The 20,999-nt window shown below is 41.2% G+C and overlaps 1 protein-coding gene across 4 annotated transcripts in view; it reads left to right on the forward strand.

The window, feature by feature from the left end:
- Positions 1 to 1,575: 1,575 nt before the first annotated feature.
- The window catches only part of BICD2 (BICD cargo adaptor 2), a 124,172-nt gene continuing 104,748 nt past the window's right edge, over positions 1,576 to 20,999 (forward strand). For 2 of the 4 annotated variants that reach the window (XM_089522814.1, XM_089522823.1), the window contains exon 1: positions 1,576 to 2,226. In XM_089522814.1, the coding sequence (XP_089378940.1) occupies positions 1,903 to 2,226 (324 nt within the window). In that variant the 5' untranslated portion in view covers positions 1,576 to 1,902. The remainder of the gene's footprint in view (positions 2,227 to 20,999) is intronic. The other 2 variants (XM_089522832.1, XM_089522841.1) reach the window with 1 other exon arrangement.

The raw sequence follows: 20,999 nt of genomic DNA on the forward strand, positions 1-20,999 counted from the left end.
TCAGCTTCAACGGGAGGCAAAGCAAGCCTCCTCTGAACAAATTTTGCCAAGAAAACCCATGATAGGGTCACCATAATGAAATTACTTGAAGACAAACAACGTTTAGAATTTCCAGCCAGTGAGATCTAGTGCCACACCATACTACAAATCCCTGCTTTCGATAGTATGTGGTAATGGCAGTTAAAGTGGTATCAAAATGCTGAAACTATGCTCTTCCTCTTTGGGTGCAGAATATCGAGTTGTCCCTGAATGGGGTGGAGAGCACTTTGGATGGTACCCCCATCCTTGGGATGAGCCACTTTGTCTCTCAACACTCCTCTCCATTACTCTCTAGAGCCAGCAGTGTCTGACCTGCATTGCAGAATTAATGCAGTTTAAACACCGCTTTAACTGCCATGGCTCATTGCTATGGAATCCTGGGATTTGTAGTTTCGTGGGAAATTCTGTCAAAGAGCTCTGGTGCCACAACAAACTAAGGTATATGGTGCAGAATAGGAGGTCAGTAGAGTGGGTTTGCAATGTTCCCAGGGTTACAAGATGCCATAACTGCAAAGGTGGACAAGGTACTGCAGAATGTAGGACACTGAAGAAAAATGTAGGACATTACCAAATAAAAGCAAAAACAAAACAAAAAACAACAGTTATGAAAATATAAATAGAAATCCATGCTTCTTAGTTATGAAGAAAACGGAGGACGTTTGGGAATCCTTCCTGGACAGAAAGCTCAAATGTAGGACAGGTCTTGGAAAATGAGGATCTCTAACCACCCCGTCCTCACGACAAAGGAGGAGAAGGCACTGCAAAATGTAGGACATTAAAAAATAATGTGGGCCATGACAAAAAAGAAGCAGCTAAAAACACTAAATATAAATATAAATTCATGCTTCTTGGCTGTGCTGAAAATGGAGGGCATTTGGGAATGTCTCCTGGAACAGAAGGCTGAAATGGAGGACATGTCCTGGAAAAAGAGGACACCCTGTCCTCACCACAAAGGAGGACAAAGCCCTGCAAAATGTAGAGCATTCAAGGAAAAAAACTGTAGGGCATGGCCAAATAAAAGCTAAAAACACTAAATATAACTATAAATTCATGCTTGCTAGTCGTGCTCACAATGGAGGACATTTTGGGACCCCTCCTGGAGAGAAATAGAGGACATGTCCTGGAAAAAGAGGACACCCTGTCCCTACCACAAAGGAGGAGAAGGGCACTGCAAAAAAGTAGGACAATCCAGAAAACAATTGTAGCTAAATATAAATATAAAATCATGTGTAAATATAAAATCAAGCTTCCCAGTCATGGTCAAAATGGAGGACATTTGGGAATCCTCCCGGACAGAAGTGGTCCTGGAAAAGGGAGGTGGTTTTGGTCCCGCTGCTGCACTTCCACTCTCGGCCTGCAGGGGCCAGTGTTCCGAGGAGCGCCGCTTTTCCTCAGCCCTCCCGCCCCCTCCGCAATTCCCCTTCTCTCCCAACCAAGAATTCCTTACAAAGAGGGCAGGGCCTCCTCCTCCTCCCCGCTGTGCATTGTGGGACTGGTAGTTCCAAAAGGGCGGGGAGAAGCCTGTCCTCTACGGAGCTTCGGACTACAAGTCCTACAATGCCTCGGGCGCGGGTCGGCTGGCCGTTCCCTTTTGAATGCTTTCACTGCGGTTTGCAGCAGCAGTAATAAGAAGAAGAAGGGGAAGAGGAGGCGGCGGCAGGCGCTGCTGCTGCTGCTGGCATCATGGTCTGAGGGGCGACCCAGGAGCCATGGAGCGGCGTGGCTTTAAGGGGGGATGCATTTCTTTTAATTAACATCAATTAACTAATTAGTAACCCTCCTATATCCATATTGGGCCCCTGGCTCCCTTCTGCTGCTGCCTGCCCTGATCATCATCATCGTCTGAGGAGGAGGAGGAGGAGGATGTCGTCGTCTTCTCCCCCGCCGCCGCCGCCGCCCCTGGCTCTGCCCGCCGCCGCCTCCTCCTCGCCTCCTTCTCCGTCGCCGGCGCTGCTGCTGGAGGAGGAGGAGTACTCGCGGCTGGTGATGGAGTCCTCGGAGCCGTCGTGGCTGCGGGCGGAGCTGCGTCGTCTGCTGGCGGAGCTGGGCGAGACCACCCGGCAGAAGATCCAGGCCGCCGAGTACGGGCTGGCCGTCCTGGAGGAGAAGCAGGCCCTCAAGCAGCACTACGACGAGCTCGAGCAGGACTACGAGGCCGTCCGCGCAGAGATGGAGCAGCTCAAGGAGGTCGGCAGGCTCCCGGGGAGAGAGAGAATAGCAGCAGGAGGAGGAGGGGAACAAAAGAAGGAAGGAGGAAGGAGAGGGAAGGAGGAAGGAGAGGAAGAAGAAGAAGAAGAATAGGAAGGGAGGAAGGAGAGGAGAAAGGAAGGAGAAGAGGAGGAAGGAGGAAGAAGATGAGGCAGGAAGGGAGAGGAGGAGGATGGAGAGGGGGAAAATAGGAAGGAGGAGGAGGAGAGAGGGAACAGGAGGAGGAATGAGAAAGGAAAGGAAGGAAGGAAGGACAGGGGACGGGAGAGAGGAAGAAGAAGGGGAGAGGGAGATGGTGGAGGAGGAGGAGGAGAGGGAGGAAAAATAGCAGAAGGAAGATGAAGAGGAGGAGGAGGGAGAGGAAAGAGAAGAGGAGTGGGGAAGGGGAGGAGGCGGGGAGGGCCTTTCTGCCGGATTGGGGCTGCTGTAGGGGCCAGTTTCTGGGCCCAGCCCTCCCTGGGTGGCATTTAAGATGGAGGGGGAGGAGCAGGGCGCAAAGGAGGGCAAGGGGCTGCAAAATGTAGGGCATTCCAGAAAAATGTAGGACATGGCCAAAGAAAAGCTAAACGCACTCATAGAAATGTAAATCCATGCTTCTTAGGCCTGCTCCAAATGGAGGACGTTTTGGAATTACAGAAGGCTGGAATGGAGGACATGTCCCAGAAAGGGAGGTTTTGCAAGGCCAGGCTTTCCTGCAGGGAAACAAAGATGGGCTTTCTATCCATTCAAATATCATTTTAAACACAAAGCTACATCTTAACATTCACCCAACAAATTAAAGACTTAGAGGCTCCCCCTCATGTATCTGGGGAGAGGCAAGATCCCTTGGCATACTGGTTTTCCAGACGTGTTTTTGAATGCCAAGGCAGAGAGGAACATTATGACCACCTCCACAATGAAAAGAGTTCCTAACCTCCATTTTTTGGGTCTCACTGTCGGTGCTGCTTTGTACTAATCACTTTTACTGCCACTCCGCATTATCAATATCACTCTGTTTTATCAGGCACATGGTTAGTCCTCTTTCAGCACTGAATTACAGTCAACCCTCTCTATCCGCAGAGTCTGTTTCCACGGATTCAACCATCCACAGCTTGAAAATATTTTTAAAATATATAAATTCCTAAAAGCCAACATTGATTTTGCCATTTTATATAAGGGACACTATTTTACCATGCCACTGTATTTAATGGGACTTGAGCATCCGTAGATTTTGGTATCCATGACAGGGGAGGGATACCAAGGGCCCACTGTACTTCTTTTGTGTATCAAAATGCATTTCCTTTGCGGAGAAATAACGCTGCTATCTTACACTCTGTGATGGCTCTGCTGCCAGGAATAAAAAATGCAGGGAGAGAGGAGCAAGGCCCAGTGGTCAGAGAGCACCTTGGCTCACTGCTTGGCTGGTTTGAGTCATCTGGTACTTGTGCATTTGTGTGTTTGCTTGGGAAGGGGGTCACCACACAGTTTTTCAGAGATACAAAATGCAGGAGGCATGTTGGAGAATCTGGCCACCTGGGCTCTGCACTTGGCTGATTTATGTCACCTGGTGCTTGTGTCTATGTGTATGTGGTTATGAAGGGGGTGACACACAGTTCTGTGGAGATACAAAATGCAGACGGACAGGAGCATGGGCCAGGGGTTAGCCATTGGGAATATGTCTGCCCCAGGTTCTGTCCTTGGCTGATTTATTTCACCTGATGCTTGTGTGTGTATGTGGTTTGCAAGGGGAAGGTCGACACACTATTTCCCATTTTTTGGATTTGCCAGAGGTCAGGGTCAAACTCCCACTCTTCTCCATTTCCAGCCCTTCACCAGCCATGGTTTCAGGCCATACTAGGCATGCTTGCTTTCTGCCTGGTTTAGTGTGGGTAGTGCGCATGGCACTGGCAGAAGCCCCCTTCCCATGTGGGATATATTGGGTGTTTGCAAGCCCACACAAGAAGGCAACTGCATGCCACATCATCCTCATCCCCCTTTGGCTTAATCTAGCTGACTCCGGGCCTGTCTGTCTCTCCCTCCCTCCCTCCCTCCCTGCTGGCGTAGGGCTGTCCAGTTCCCTGAAAGGAGCAGCTTGGTGATTCCCTTAATGCACCGTGTCCTTCCCATGACATCTGCCGTCTCTTCTTGCACACTGCGGCAGAACGGGCAGGACGCCTCGCAGATAATACTCTGAAGCTCGGGTGACAGTCTGCCCACCAGAGACTGTCATCCTCTTTCTTTTCCCCTTGCCGTGGCAGGCCTCGCCTACCAGTGGATGGGAATACTCTAGGCTGATTTTCTCTTTCATAGGATAATAGCAGCCAAAATCCACAAAGCCGTGATACTTTTATGGGAATATACAGTGGGCTCTTGGTATCCCCTCCCCCCATGGATATCAAAATCTGTGGATGTTCAAGTCCCATTAAATACATAGTAAAATAATATCCCTTATATAAAACAGGAAAATCAAGGTTAGCTTATTGGAATTTGTATATTTAAAAAATATTTTCAAGCTGAGGATGCTTGAATCTGTTGATAAATAATCGGTAGATACGGACAACTGACTGTAATTCAATGTTGAAACTTCGTGCTTTTTAGTTGTCACCATAAAGGTATCACTGTTTTATGGGTTTTGGATGTTATTGTACTTTGCTGCATGGTCAACACAGCTACCCTCGGATATATTTTCTTTCTTGTGTTGTATAATGTGTACCTTCAAGTCCTTTCTGACTTGAGGCGACCCTAAGTCTTTCTGGGGTTTTCTTGTTCAGAGGAGGATTTTTTTTGTCTTCCCCTGAGGCTGAGAACATGTGTATCACCCAGGGTCACTCAGTGGATTTCTATGTCTGAGTGGGAGTCGAACCCTGGTCTCAAACTACTCCACCATATCCATAGATAGCATTATATTTTAAGTTCAACCTTTTTGTATGGTTTTTGCTGTAGGTGGTTTTGCTTGATTTTTTTTTTAATTCTGTAAGCTGCCTTGAGTTGGGGGAGGAGAAGGAGATATATAAATAAGTGATTGAATGGACACTGGTACAGGCTTCTGCAAAAAATGTCCCATTTCCCCTCCCCAATCCCCAGTTTCAAGCTGGCTCAGTGAAATTAGTTCCTTATGTCTGAATTCTTCTTATTCTTCTGACTGCTGCATTGTTTCTTCAGATGCACAGTTACTGATATTTTGGGAATGTGGATGTTTATTGTGTAACCTGAGAAACAAACTTGCATTTTCAAACCAGTAACTATGGTCCAAAACACACAGCAGAAATAATCCATCGTTCTGGGAACTTTTCAGGCTATGTGGCTGTGTTCTGGAAGAGTTTATTCCTGATATTTCGCTAGCATCTGTGGCTGGCATCTGCAGAGAATGAAAATGCCAGCCACAGATGCTGATAAAACTTCAGGAATAAACTCTTTCAGAACACTGCCACATAGCCCAAACAGCTCACAAAAAACTATTTTGTTGTTGTTGTATATGGCTTTTATTAAATATCCCGTATGGACACTATTTTGCCCATGAACATTTTCCTTACCAGCACAGTTTTCCATTACTTTATCCATTCTCACAATCTGTGATATAGTTGAAGAATGGATATCTATAGTCTTGCATTATTTTGGTTTGATTTATGACCTGCTTTTTGGGACACAAAAAAAGTGGATTTTTTTTTTTACTGGGCAAACAAATGTCATTCTTCATCCTAGCCTTTTGTGGGCACTGTAGTTAGGCAAAGAATGGAGCCTGGCTGCTGTTTGTCGTGTTCAGCAGAGAAGTATAAATTTAAAGATTTGGAGGGCAAGCTGTCCTCTTTTGTTTTATAAATCATATTGAACAAGTCAATTAAGAAACAAAAGCATTATTTCTTCGTTCTGGTTTGAAGGTATCAGATTTAAAAAATGCTGATAGGGAGCGTTTGAGGGAGATAAGAGTGGCTGGGTTTCTGTTGTGGCATATTGGAAATTTGCTAGCCATAGGAACAATAGTGTATGTCCAGCTTAAATGTTTCCTTATCAGAGTAAAATCTAGCTCAACTTTAATTAAATAGTACAAGTTCTTATGATGACACAGTTCGTTAATGGGACTTGTTCTATACCAAGGTGCTTAATATCCCACAATTTAATCAAGGTAGTTTTTAAGAGGTCACTATTAATTAAAGCCATCTAGGCTTTCTTTAAACCAATGTAAGTGTTCTAATCTTTGTTGGTTTCTAGTAAGTTTTTAATCTGTGAAGAGGATGGGTACATTTTCTGGGAAAGGTTTTGCAGGGAATGTGGTTACATATTTCACTAACAGTTTGATGTCTTTGTGCTCCCTCTTCTGTGCAATGTTCTAATGGAACATCTGCACCCATTGGTGGCACAGATGAGAGATCTTTCTGTGGCTTGCAGGGGAAGGAGATGGGGTTTCCAGTAATCAGATAAGAAGGTGGGAATTCAATACTCCCTTTGAATCTTGTTACCACTTCCTATGACTACAACCACTAGAATATATTGTGCAAAAAATTAGGCCAATGCTCTCTGCTTATTACTAGGCTCTAAATAAAAAGCAGAATTTATTCTGCTTTTGTTTGTGCAGAATATTTTTATGCTCAAGCTGTACACAGCACTGATAGAGAGACTTGAATATGGGCTGGGTTTGGGGAAATTATAATTCTTTAAAACCTTTATGTTGTTATGGGGAAATCTGGGTCTCATTAAGCTTTGCTAAATCTTTAACAGATGTATAATGAGCTGCCAGGAAAAAAGAACTAATGTACATACTGCTTATACACAGGAACACAACTGCTAAGCTTGTTCAGAAGACTTCTAGTCTTTTCCTAAGTTTAGTCCGAGGTTAGTTCACTTGATCTTCAGCAAATATTCTACAGAGATGTACTCTACAATGGCAAATACTGAAGGTAAAAGGCCATTCCACTAATTCTTCTAAGGCCAACCTGGGTGGCATTGTTCAGGCCCTGTGGAGATCTCGTGTTAGACTAGGATGCCACAGGATACATCCTCACTGGAGAAAAAATCCAGGTTAATATCCCTTTAACTGCCATGGCTCCATGCTGTAAAATCCTGGTATTTGTAGTTCAGTGGGGCACCAGAGCGCTAAGCCTAACTATCTCACAAAACTACAAATTCCAGAGTTCCACAGCATTGAGCCATGGTAGTTAAAGCGGTATGAACATGGATTATTTCTGCAGTACCAATGCAGCCACAGTATAAAAAAGTGTGGTATTCAACAGGATCTAACAGGGCAATTGGTATGATGAGATGATGCAGTAAGACTATCTTGCTGTGAACAGTGAAATCCTATATGCAGCAAATGATGGATCATTAATTAAGCAGACACAAATCCTCCTTTCATATCCTCCAACCCTGAGGCTTTGTCATTTAACAACAGAACAATACACAGATTAACATCGAAGTCACTCCTCCCTGCCCAGGGTCACACAGTATATATATGTATTCCACTCTCTTCCATGCCCGCATTCTCTGAAGATGCCAACCACAGATGCAGTGAAACGTCAGGAATAAACTCTTCTAGAACACAGCCACATATCCCGAAAAACCACCAAAAACTATGCTGGTGACAGCTTACTCCAAATGTCAGGCATTTCTTGGTAATTTTGTGGATCTGTTAAACAGAATTAGAGATGAGGGATCTGAAAGGTCAATGGTCAGGGTTTTGAACAGGCAACTCCTGACACCACCTTCTGAGTTCACCTTTCCAAGAAACACAAGAACCAGCACAAAAAAGTGCCTTCAAGTCTTCAGGTATCCTAGAAGGATACCATGGCTGATGGTCTCAAAAGCCCCTGAGAAGCCTGAACGAACCAGCAGGGACACATGTTGAAAGGCTGAGGTTGAGGATTTCTCAAGACAAACCTAATGTACAACACAGGAACTGCATTTTTAACTGCATAGTGTTGAACCTACTGACCTTAATTCTCACTTTCAGGATACTGCCAAGTTCCAGATGGTTCAAGCAGACCAGTGCTGCTTGAACCCCCTGTTATTCTGCAGGTCTTGAAAGCAAAGCAGAATGTGAGATGTATTGTGGGTTTTCTTTTCAGTTTTAAAACCCCTACCATTTATCTAAGGAGCCTCCCACTATACAGAAAGCATTATCATTATTTCTGGGTGGCTGCCTAGTAGATAGGCACTGGACCACACAAGGATCAATATTAGAAAGATACTGCATAATTCTTGCATAAATCTGATTGAAGAATTGTTTTTCCACATGTTTAGGGAAGAAAGCAAAAACTGGTGATATGGTGTAGTATAGTCAGTGTCTTAGTCAAATGAACATGGAACGTTGAGACACAAATCCTGTTTTTGTTACAGCCAGTGGGTATTCTAGCCCATTTTTGTCTGTCTTTGAGTTTTTGTTTGTTTCTGCAAAATCAAGATCATTAAAAATGCATGAGAATAAAAACAGTGAAGGGAATGTATGTGTCTTAGTATCACATCTGTTAATTCATCTGAGGACCTCATGTACATTGCCTGTCCCCTCTGTGGGATTTATCCCTACCTCATTTTCTCTGACCTTTAGCTTTTGCTTTTGATTGAATGGAGAAGACCTTATACTTTCAGGAAATAAGTTATTTGCCTGACTACATCCACCCATGCCTTTACTCTCCTGTAAATGGTTCTGATTTAAATAGCACTACCACCATAAATTAGGATTTGGTGTTTGAGGTGTTTCCTGAACTGAAGACAAAGATTGTGTGCATAACCTAATTACTGGCTGTCTTGGTGGTTTGTAGGGAAAAAAAGGCCTATAATATCTACTTTAAAAGAGGTGTTAGTTATCTGCTCTGCATGGTGCTTTGATCTGCATTTGTGATGTCAGCTAGTTTTATAGCGAGCTGAAAACTTAAGATGAAAATGACTGTGTCTTAGAGTTGCTTTCTAATTGGCTCACAAGGACAGTGACTGTCATTCTTACAATTAAATTACTTAGCGAAGACAGATCTGACTGTACTATGAATTATTTATTTGTCCTAAGCAAAGAATGTGCCATTGTGTCTCTGTGTATGTAGACGTTCTGAAACCAGGTGTGTGTGTGTGTGTGTATGTATATATACTGCAGGTACAATATATCAGTAATATAAAACTCACATTCCTGTTAACATCTTGTGGGGGGTTCTTTATTTTTATGTATATATAAAAAAATCTATCCCACCCTGTATCCTAAGATCTCAGGGTAGTACACCATAATGTCAATTTAAGAAATAAATAACAATAATTTAAGCGACTAAAATATATTAAATCATTTATAAATCAGTTTAAAATAATCTGAGCATAGCACATGTTTAATTTGGATGAAATCAATAAAGCCCCAAAGGCTTTAACAAAAGCCATGTTTTGACTTGGTGCCAGTTGGTTCTCTATTGTTGTTGTTGTTGTTGATGATGTATGTCTTCAAGCCATTTCTTACTTATGGCAACCTTGAGGTGACCATATCAGGGGTTTTTCTGGGGCTGAGGGTGTGTGATGGGTCTCCAATGCTCAAACTGCTGTACCATGCTGGCTCTCTCAAGTCTTTGAGTGGAGGCTATTCCATAACCAGCGTGACACATCAAAAAAAGCCCTTAGTTGCTCGGAAAGGGCAATTATTATTATTATTTTTAAATTCACCTTCATCAGTCTTTATGCAAGCAAAATGAAAAGATATTTTCTGGTTCTAAAACATTGACCAATAGCGTAATAGCTAAGAGCTTAAATTGTGCTTAAATTCATGTTCAGTAAAGAAATGTGATAAGAGTTCTTCCAAGATTGAATGTTTGTTTCATTATTCGTCTTCCCAAAGATCTTGCATGTACAGAACTGCCATGCTAAGGAGAATGCTTCTAGACTAGACTGGTTTTCACTGAAGCCTTCCTAAAATGTTTAGTTGCCCCAGGGCATTTTAATGTTCAAGGAAGGAAGCCCAGGTGTTAGAAGAGAGGTTCCTCTAAACTTCAAATCAATTTCTGTATCAACTGTCTGGTTTGAGTCAAAAGGTAGCTGGGAAAAGAGCATACACGATGATAGCTTTTCAGTTAGGAATGCTATCCTCAGCTTCCCTTGCGTAGCACTTTGACTCATAGATTATTTTTTTAAAATATTTGTTTCTGACCATTTGAATGTGGATTTTGCCTTCCAGAGACAGAGGGGTGCTTCCCATCTTCAGAAGCAGGCTCTAATGCACTGGTGGAATAGAGGCAGATGTAGTACTGTAACAATGTGTCCATTTTGATCAGCTCCCCACACTCCCCAATCTTTCAGTCTGCTCTGGAGAGTTGTGGGACCGCTGGCAGAGTGTGAGAGGTAGTCTTCCAGGTGGCAGTGGGAGAGAGAAATGGACACAAGTACTTTTCCCAGCATGAATGTTCTAAGTAGAATTCCACTCAAAGAATACTGGTGCCAGTAGAATCGTAAAATCATAGAATAAAATATAAAATCATAGGAATACACAACTAAAGCACTCTTGAAAGATGCCCCTGTTTAAAGACCTCCAAAGAATGACAGTCCATCACCATCCAAGACAGTATATCCCAGTGTTGAATGGCTCTGACAGGAAAGAGGTTCTTCCTAATGTTTAAGTGGAAGCTCTGCTCATGTACTGTAATTTGAACCCATTGAAGTTCACGATAACAGGACAGCTAAAACAGGATAGCAATAACATTTACATTTCTATACCGCTTCATAGTGAACTAAGCACTATCTAAACGGTTTACAATGTATAAGCCAATTGCCCCCAACAAGCTGGGTACTCATTTTACCAACCTGCGGAAGGATGGAAGGCTGAGTCAATCTGGAGCTCTGTGGGATTGAAATCATGTTATGGCTGCAGTATACAGTTATTTGTTGCAGTTATTCTTCATGTCTTATTTTGTGTTTCTGCTATTTTTAAAGTTTTTGCTGTTTGGGTTTATAGTTTAAATGCTATGTTTTTATATTGTTTAGTTATTGTCTTAAGAGATTTTTTTGTAAGCCACATTGAAAATATTTCAAATCATTAACCCACCTATACATAATCAACATGGAGCACAGTCCACCTGGGAACCTTCCTGTACAGTCCACACCTAAATGCTCTTCTGAAGGTGTCCTTTTTTCAGTGGGGTTTACACTGGAGAATTTTCTGGTGGATGTGCCCATGGCCCAGATTGGTGCTGTGTGTGCAAAATTAAGCATGCAACAGTATTTGCCTTTTCTTTTAATAATAAACATGCATAAAGGGTGAAGAAAAGTGCTAGTATTTATGAATATTTATGATGAACTTATCTGCTTTACTTTACCAGTTTTTATTTTTTTTAGAAATCTTTTCCCCCAGGAGCAAATTCACTTAACATATTCCAGTTTTTCTAGTTTAGTATGCTAAGAAGAACTAGCCAGACTGCATAGGAGAATAAATAACTTTCTCTTACTGTATGCATAAATAACATTCCTTAGGCTGAAATTCTTGCATCCAGTTCCCTGGCACTAAGCACCAGTGGATTCGATGGGACAGGCCTGATTTTAAAAACCCTGCTCCTGTCTGCACTTCCTTCTATCTTCTTTCTTTGTTCTCATCCATCTTGCCCTTCAGCTCCACAGTTGTTCAGAGGTCCTAAGATGAAAGCACATAGTCAAGGAGTCCTTGGAGAGAAGCTGGGACTGCAATCTGAGTGGAACCAAGAGGAAGTACTGAGACTTTGCAAAAGCATTCTATACATAATCTCAAGCAGAGTTTTGAGACTCACATTTCATATGTCGTCTCAAATATTTTAGCTATTCCTTCTGTGCTGGGATTTTCTTAGTAGCATCTCCACAACTTTGTCCACATTTTACACTCATATTTAAACCGCTCTTCCCAAAAGACAGGCTGGAGGCTGAAAAACAATGCTGTCTGAATGACATTCTCTGGAGTGATCCCTGAGTATTGTCATTGCATTTCAGCTATATATTATTCAAGAGTTGGATTTATCTTTAAAGGTTCATTTTTTAGAAATAAGGTAAACCCATGTGATTTGAAGACTTCTCCTTCCTTAATGGTGGAGGCAGGGAGGAACTCATGCTTGAGTGAATAGCTCCACCATTTCCTTTTTCCATTTTACTGTATGTGAGGTTATGACTAATCGGTTACACTGCAGGACCATAAGGCTACTTCCATGGGGTGACTCATTCTCCAGGCATTCATCTGTGCTTTCTCTCTCCACTTCTGGCAGAAAGCAGGGTCGTATTTGCTGGTAACCGGGCAACAGAAGAATATAAGCGAGACTGTGGAATATGATCTATGAAAAACCTAACACAGGGAGAGACAGAAATAAACACTGGCATCTAAGTAATTCTCATAGCTGAGTGCAGAAAGGAAGACAGTTATTCAAATATAGCAATGTGTGTTATTTTTGGTTAACTGGTACCCCACTCTGTGCCCCTAAATACCAACTAGAATTTAGTTGGGAAAAGCTGCTGACCTTGTTACAGAGAAGTGATGTGGAAGGGAAATATTTCTATCTCTCTGGGCCATTCTTTTTTTGGTCTAGAAGTCTCATTCTGTTGTGCAGGTGGAGTTTTGCCAAAGGCTGATTCATTGTTCAGTTTTTTGGGGGAGGTGTGTGTGTGTGTTGGGGAAGGGGGAGAGATGATGTCCGCATTCCCATGGGACATACTCAAGGTGATTTCACCCATATGCGTCACCTGGTATGTTATGAGCAAAAGTCCTAGGAAAATGTTTCCATGTAAGGCCTAAAATCTATTGGTCATCTCAACTAGAGTTGACCCATTGAATCATTGACTCAGTAAATCACAATTGTTTCAGTGGGTCTACTGTAATCAACACTAGGATTAATATTTAAGCATATATTTGCAATGTTAATTAAATGACTCCTGTGTCATTTATTTTAAAGGCCTCATATGCTAGGAGATAAAACAGCCCAGGAACTTCTAATTTTCGTCATTCTTTGTATGCTGATATAAGATTTCTTTTTTTTTTTCTTTTTGGTTAAGTTTACTGAACAGTTTGTTGTTGTTAACTGCCCTCGAGTTGATCTTGAACCATGGCGACCCTGTGGATGAGACATCTCCAAGACCTTCTGTCCTCCACTGTTCTGCGTAATTCCTGAAACTCTGTACCCGTGACCTCCTTAATAGAGTAACCATCTGTGGGCGGGGCAGGCGTTCCCGGCTGCATTCTCCTCCCAACAAGGAAACCAAGTCCACGTGCGCAACAAACTTACTCCAGTCACGTGTGCTGCAACAAAGTTTAATGCACCCTTAACTTCTCAATTCCCTGGTCTCGGGACCAACACAACAATAACCAACCGGTCAAATAAAGAGTCCACAGTTCCAAACAACTCAATTCCCCAATCCCACTGGCCCTGGCCCAGGGCTACTTGAGTCCTGCCCTTTCCGACCTCCTGAATGTTTTTCCAGGGGTTCCCAGTCAAGCCTTTTCCCGCGGCGATGGCTGAGGACCACACTCCCACTTTTCCCCCTTAGGGTCCCACCATTCGTCTTCCAAATCTCGGGATGGCGGCCTTCCCCAATCCTCGTCGTCGGAGTAGTTAAATTCACCCTCCGTGCGTGGGTTCCGCAACTTTACCTCCTGGTGGGGGCCTCGTCTCCGGAAGCTAGGACGGGTATGCAAGGAGACTGGAATTCCTGCTCTCCCAGGGCTTCTCTCCACCTGCACTATCCCTCGCTCGTCTGCGGCTCCGCGTCCTCCTCTTCCGCGACGTCTCCCTCTCTTCTGTATGTCCAGTCTTCCCCACCTGCTGAAGCTTTGCCTCCTCCTCACCCACCTGGTCCACTTCAGCCCTCCCAGCTCTCTCTGCCTCTCTGTTCACCTCACTGCACCATCTAGCATGCGGTCATTCTCTCTTTCAACTTCCCTCCACCTTTCCTAGCATTATTGTTTTTTCCAGTGAGTACTTCCTTGTCATGATGTGTCTGAAGTATGACAGCCTCAGTTTTGTCATCTTGGCTTCCAGGGAGATTTCTCCAGGACCCATTTGTTTGTCTTCTTGGCTGTCCACGGAATCCTCAGCAGTCTTCTCCAGCACCACATATCAAACGAACTGATTTTCTCCCTATCTTGTTTCTTAACTGTCCAGCTCTCACATCCATGCATGGTAATAGGGAATACAATGGCTTGTATGGTTTTAACTTTTGTACTTAGTTGTATATCTTTGCATTTTATGATCTTTTCTAGTTATTTCCTAGCCACCCTCTCCATTCTTAATCTTCTTCTGATTCCTTGGCTGCAGTCCCTGTTTCTATTAATGTTTGATTCCAGGTTTCAGAACTCTTACTATTTCTATTTCTTCATTGTCTAGGTTGAATTTCTGTAGATTTTCCGTGGTCATTATTTTTGTTTTTTTTTATATACAACTGTAGGCCTGCTTTTCAAATTTCTTCCTTCGTCTTCCTTAGTAGGTGTTCCAGGTCTGTGAAGTCTTTTGCTAGAGTTGTATGGTGTCATTTGCGTACCTTAGATTGTTGATATTCCTTCCTCCTGTTTTCACTCCTCTTTCTCTGTGTCCAGGCCTGCTTTTCTTATATGTTCTGCATACAAGTTGAACAGATAGGGTGAAAGGATGCAGCCTTCTGACTCCTTTGCCATTTGGGGACCATTCTGTTTCTCCGTGTTTTGGTCTGACAGTAGACTCTTGTCCTGAGTATAGATTCCTCATCAGGACTATCAGATGTGTTGGTACTCCCATGTCTTTAAGGACACTTAATAGCCTTTCATGATCTTTGCAATCAAAGGCTTTGTTATAGTCTATAAAGCACATGTTGATTTTCTTTTGGAATTCCCTGGTATGCTCCCATTATCCACTGTATGTTTGCAGTGTGGTCCATAGTGCCTCTTTCTTTCCTGAACCCCACTTGGACCTCTGGAATGTCTTTCTTCATGTATGGTTGAAGTCTGTGTTGCAGAATTTTGATCATAATTTTGTTTGCATGGCAAATCAGTGCTATGGTTCTATAGTTGCTGCAGTCTTTTGTATCTTCTTTTTTGTGGATGGGGATGTATATTGACCACTTCCAATCTGTTGGCCATCGTTTTGTTTTCCATATCTGTTGATATATGTTGGTTAGAACTAGAAATGACCCTGTCAACATGGATTGCAGCAGTTCAATTCGAATATTATCTGTTCCTGGTGCTTTGTTTTTTGCCATTTCTCTTATTGCAGCTTCCACCTTGCTTTTTTGAATTTGGGGTTCACCTTCATATGGCTCTTTGTTCTATGTGTCCTTCATGTTGTCATCTCTTTTATATAACTCTTCTGTGTATTTCATCCAGTATCTTTATTCCTTCCTGGGGTCTTCAATTATGTTATTTTTATTGTCATAGAGCATCCTGGTCCTTGTTTGAATTTTCTTTTGATTTCTCGGATCTTGTGAAATAGATCTCTTGTTCTCCTCTTTCTGTTGTTGTCTTGTATTTATCTCCATTGGTCGTTGTAATAGTTTTCTTTATCTTTGCACACAAGTCATTGTACTGTAGCGTTCATGCTTCTTAGTTTGTTCCTATCTCCCTTTTGTTTTTTGTTTGCCACATCTTGAAATGAACAGTTAGAATAAGAAAAAAAAATTACACCTAATGAGCGGCTTTTTTAAAAGATGGTATAATCTTAGGAAGCTTTATGTTTGTAAGATGTATGGCTGTGGAGTAATATAACTGCAGAGAGTTGTATGGTTTTAAGCATGCTCTTGTTAAATGGAAGTAAATTCAGTGGGTCTAGAGCTCTATTTTGAAAAGCTCAAGTTTTAGATTTTTTAAAAAATTTAATTTTGACTCACTACAGACATTTCTTGAATCCAAAGAGACTGGGATGACTCTTGGCAAATAATGAGGAAGATATTATCCTTTTAGCTATTATACATCCCTCATCTTCCAAAGTGATATGTCCAATCGTTTGCCAACAATGTCCTGCTACATTTTATATAGGATGGGCCAGACTGTACGCAAAATAATGAATGGACACCAATATGACAGAAATGGCAGCACCGGTATTTGAAAAATCAGTGAGGGAACACTTGTATCTCCCATGGCATTCTGCCTTAGACCTTAGGGTGAGCCATTTTGGAACAAAAGAACTTCAGAGACAGAACCCAATGGGAAATGTGGCCTGCAAAGGAACAAAGGCTTTTAATCTCAAATTAGTTTTCTCTCCCTGTCCTTTTTTCATTTCTGTTCCCTGTCCTTAATAAATACAGTCCCCCACCTGCCAGAGTTCATAAATAAGTTAAACTCTGTTTCTTACAACTTTAATTGGGCAGATATTTTTAATTGCCATACATATGTTGATCTGTTTCTGGTCAAACATTGCACCTAATCTTTGTTTAATTGCAACTATTAGTTTGAATTTCTGTGCCCTTTGCATTTCAATTCCCTCATAGCCCCCTCCTACTTAAGTGTGTATAAGTATCTGATAATGGCAGAGAAAACTCCATGTATCTGAAGATATGTCTGCAAACCTTTAAAATATACACCAAATCAAACTTGTTAATCTTTAAGAAGCCACTAAAATTGTTGATGTTGTTAATTTATGTCTTGGCTACTGTGGCATGCAAGTAGGTTTATTAGTGATAATACAATTGACTGTAATATAATTTTATGTTATTTTAAAAAACTGTTTTTTAAATCTTCTTGATTTTGGCTCACATAATTGTATACCTTGTGACTCAATAAAACAAAATTAAATTGGGCTAATTTATTAAATGGTACCATGAAATAGAATGGAAAATAATGTGTGTGAAAGACATATCCTGTACCTAGGAAACTTTTAGTGTAGAGTGTATCTGCACTAAGCAGTTATACCAGTTCCATACTGTTTTAAGTGTCATGGTTCTGTTCTATGGAAGCCTGGGATATTTAGTTTGGTGAGGTATTTAGAATTCTCTTCTAGAGAGGTATGATGAACTCCCCAGGACCAGAGCTCTTTAGCTGAGAAATCTATAAATACTTTACTAAGCTGCAGGTTGGCGGGTTCTTCTGTGATGGAGCAACTGCTTAACATATGGTATCTATCTGTTGTAAATGTGTAGTATAGATATACTGCCCTTTGCCCTCCTTCCAACAACATCTGGAGCATCTTGCCACAAGTTCTTCTTGGAAAAGCTTAGTGGCTTTGCTAGTTGATATATATAAATCACTTAAAGTAACATAATATTTGCAAATGTTTTGGATCTCCTCCCCTTCTTCTGAGGCCTGCCTGATTAAAGTTAATCTTATCTGCAATGTTTGTATGAAAACAGATGTGTTGTCTACACCGGCCCTGTATAATCTGCTCAGACAATATCTGACTTCTTTTATGTGGGGGGAAATCCCCTGAATTTGACCTTGGAATTGTGACTTCCATTCTCAAATTCAGGAAGTGGGGAGGTTCCCTTGTCTTCAGTAAAAGGAATTGGATGACGTTAGCTCTGTTTCCCTTTTTTTTTCACCTTTAACAGAGATGAGGTAAATGTGGCACTGAGGTATCATCCAACCTTCAAATTGAAAAAAAAAGAGAGGCAAAAACGTGTTTTTGCTCAGAAATTACCCAGAATGATTAAAACCATAGTAGTTACTGTTCCACATTCCAAATTCTCCCACCTCCACAAAATGGCTGAGAACCAGACTGAAAAACAGAAGTGAAAGACACATAACTTGGTTTTCTTGAAGTGTGGAGGTACAAGCTGTTAAGCAGGTCTGGGGCTGAAAATTGGTTCTTGTCCTAGTACAGTTATCCACATTTTACCTATGATATCAGGTTGTTCAGCAGATCAAACACCAGAAGCTTCTTCCCACTGTTTAAAATTGAGATGGCAGATGAGATGTAGAGATGTTGAAAAAGAACCTCCATCTGCTCAAAATAATTTTTACCACCTTATTAGGAGAAAGGTGGGATATAAGTAAATAATAATAATAATAATAATAATAATAATAATAAATGTGTGTGCCACATATAACCAGATTTTGAAAAGCTACATTTTAACACCAACAGTTATAGGCATGAGACTTGGATTAGTAGTTAGTGACCATTATAGTTATGATTTCAAAAGCAACCAATTTCCTTCACGTTGTTTTTGAATTTCTGAAAAATAACACCAGAATGTTACTAGCTGCTGGACTGTGGTAGAAAGTACACTTAAGTAATGAGACCTTTCATGGTCTATCTAAAAAAGAACGGGACCACTTATAGTTACACTGTGAAAAGAGTGTAATTAACCTTGTTATGTTACAGTCTCCAGGTAACTTAGATAATATTCTTGTTGTTTTAAAAAGGAATTAATTATAAGCAGCACGTTATTGTAATTAGCTACTCCCAAGTCCTGCTTTTAACATGCTCTTTTCAGTGTGCTGCTCTGTATTTTTTCAACCTGTATCTTTACAAATTCTCTCTCTCTCTGGGTGTGTGTAAGAGAGAGAGCAAGCCAGCCTGGTGTTGTGGTTTGAGCATCAGATTATGACTCTGGAGAACAGGGTTCAAATCCAGCTCAGCCATGAAACTCCCTGGGTGATCCTGAGCAAGTCACACCCTCTCAGTCTCAGAGAACCTACCTGTGATAGGTTCGCTTCAGGGTCGCCATAGGTTGGAAGCAACTTGAAGGCACACAACAAACAACTCCCAAGATCTGCTTATAACATGCTATTTTTAGTGTACTGCTTTCTAATTTTTCAACCTGTCTTCATATCTTCACAAATTATGCAAGACAAAAATCTTGTGATGTGCCCAAGGCATGGGAAGCATGAGAACCATTTTGACAGTGTTACCATCTTTGTGCAGGTTCTGCAGGTGTTGGAATTAAACAGGCTCCTGAAATACATTTGGTGTGACACAATGCATAGGAAATTGCCATTCCTTTGTCTAGCTTTTGACAAGTCTACACCTTGGGGAAAACTTTTTATAGCGTTATGTTTTCGAGGAGCGCTGTTGATTTTTCTGTTGCAATAGCATGATAAGCTATGTAATCTTAACACTAAACCATATCAGTTACTAATTACTATAAAGTTCTCTGATTAATGATAGGGAACTTGAATTTGAATAGATTGTGGTTTTCAAGATAAATGTTATCTTCTGTTGCATATACTTCCAGTGCTGCTAAATAACACCAACACAAAGAGATTGGTAGTACAATTTAAACAGTTGTCTTAATTTAAATTGTACTACCAATCTCTTTTAATTTTGCTAGTCAATGACCGAATAAACTTTTACTACTACTAGTTGTCTTAATGGCTAATGTGTATCTATTTTGTATTGCAGACCTTAAAGTACTGATTTGTTTGTTTTTTCAGTAGCTGATTATATTAGCTGTTAGTTTTCAATGCATTTATTATTATTCATGTCCTGTACCCCAGATATGAATAAATCTCCTTAAATATATATGAAATTCAACTTCTATACTCTGCGTAATGAACTTTTTCTGTAAATAACATAGATTAAAGCTTTGGCTTAGATAGCTGGAACACACCAAGAAATATAACAAAATTCCTTAAACTATCCCTCGATTTTGTTTTATCTATTTGGTTTTATATCCCACCTTTCTCTCACAACTTGTGGCTGAGAACATTGTGGTCATTCTTAGAGTCTTGGTTAACTTGAATGCTGTAAAAGAAATTTTGCAGGTTGTTTTGACACTTTTTGGGAAGCAGAGATATAGTAAAATGTGTGTCTCAAGACATAAGGAGAGCATGTGTATCCAAAAAGACAAAGGCCCGTCTTAGCGTCGCCATAAGTTGGAAACGACTTGAAAGTCGACAACAACAAAAAATGTCTGCATTACAATTTATACATGTGAGGAATTGTGATGGAATTTTTGCTTCAGAGCTGAGTCTGAACCCTAGCTAAACCTTTGGTGTGCAAGAGAACTTCAGTGTTGGCAGTGTGGCTCTCATTTCCAGCAGAATCAGAGCTGTCTTTGTTTTTAAACCTTTGTTTTTAAAGCTTGTTTTTAAAGGACGAAAAAAGGCATTGTGCTCCAATTACTCACAAAATTAGAGAGTTAATGGGAGCACAAACTCTGAAATCTAATGACTTGGAAGGCAGAGTCCATTTATCTTAGACTTTGGCAAGAACACTGGTCTTGCCCAGCTGTATGCTGAAACACCATTTCTGTATTCAGTAGACAAGGTGAAGAAGTCTCCATGCTTTGGTTGTATTTAAGAAAATGCTGTTTTTCTGGATTAAGTGTAGTCGGCCTTTAAAGCAGAAGCTGTTTGGGCTTTGTCCACCCCCGTCCCCTGCATTTCAAATATTTCAGCAGCAGTTTTTGGACAGGAAATAGGAACTTCTGGTTCATACACACAGCTGGTTTAAATAAATCTTAAAATGAAGGAAATCTTGAGAACAACCCACCCCCCAACTATGTCAAAAAAATCTCTATGAAAATCAGATTTTTATACTCTTCTCATAGATTATTTGTTAAAACTGCTGGCCTTGGGAAAGGTATTAATTTTTTAACCCCCTCTGGTTCAGTTTGTCAAAATGGCAGCAGTTGTTTGTAAGAACAAAGATAACAATAGTATTAAAACATCACAATTTAAAAAATTTCCTCAAAATTTAGAATAGTATAAAAAGAAACTAAATACCCTAAATGTATTTAGGGTATCCATCTGATCTAGGAAGCTAAGTAGGATCAGCTCTGGTTAGGACAGCTAACAAATACCAGGTGCTGTAGAGGATTAGTTTTCCCCGCTCCCTCTTCAGTCCCCAGTGCCAACTCTTCCCTACAGTTTTGTGGCAATGGTGTCCCCAACCCCATAGAACAGATTTGATATGGGCATTCCTTTCACTGAAGCATCCAATCCAGGAGAAGATGGCATTCTGTTT

The sequence above is a fragment of the Sceloporus occidentalis genome, unplaced genomic scaffold (genome assembly GCF_023333645.1).
Source record: "Sceloporus occidentalis isolate IW3139 unplaced genomic scaffold, rSceOcc1.0.p SCAF_1, whole genome shotgun sequence".
Lineage (NCBI taxonomy): Eukaryota > Metazoa > Chordata > Lepidosauria > Squamata > Phrynosomatidae > Sceloporus > Sceloporus occidentalis.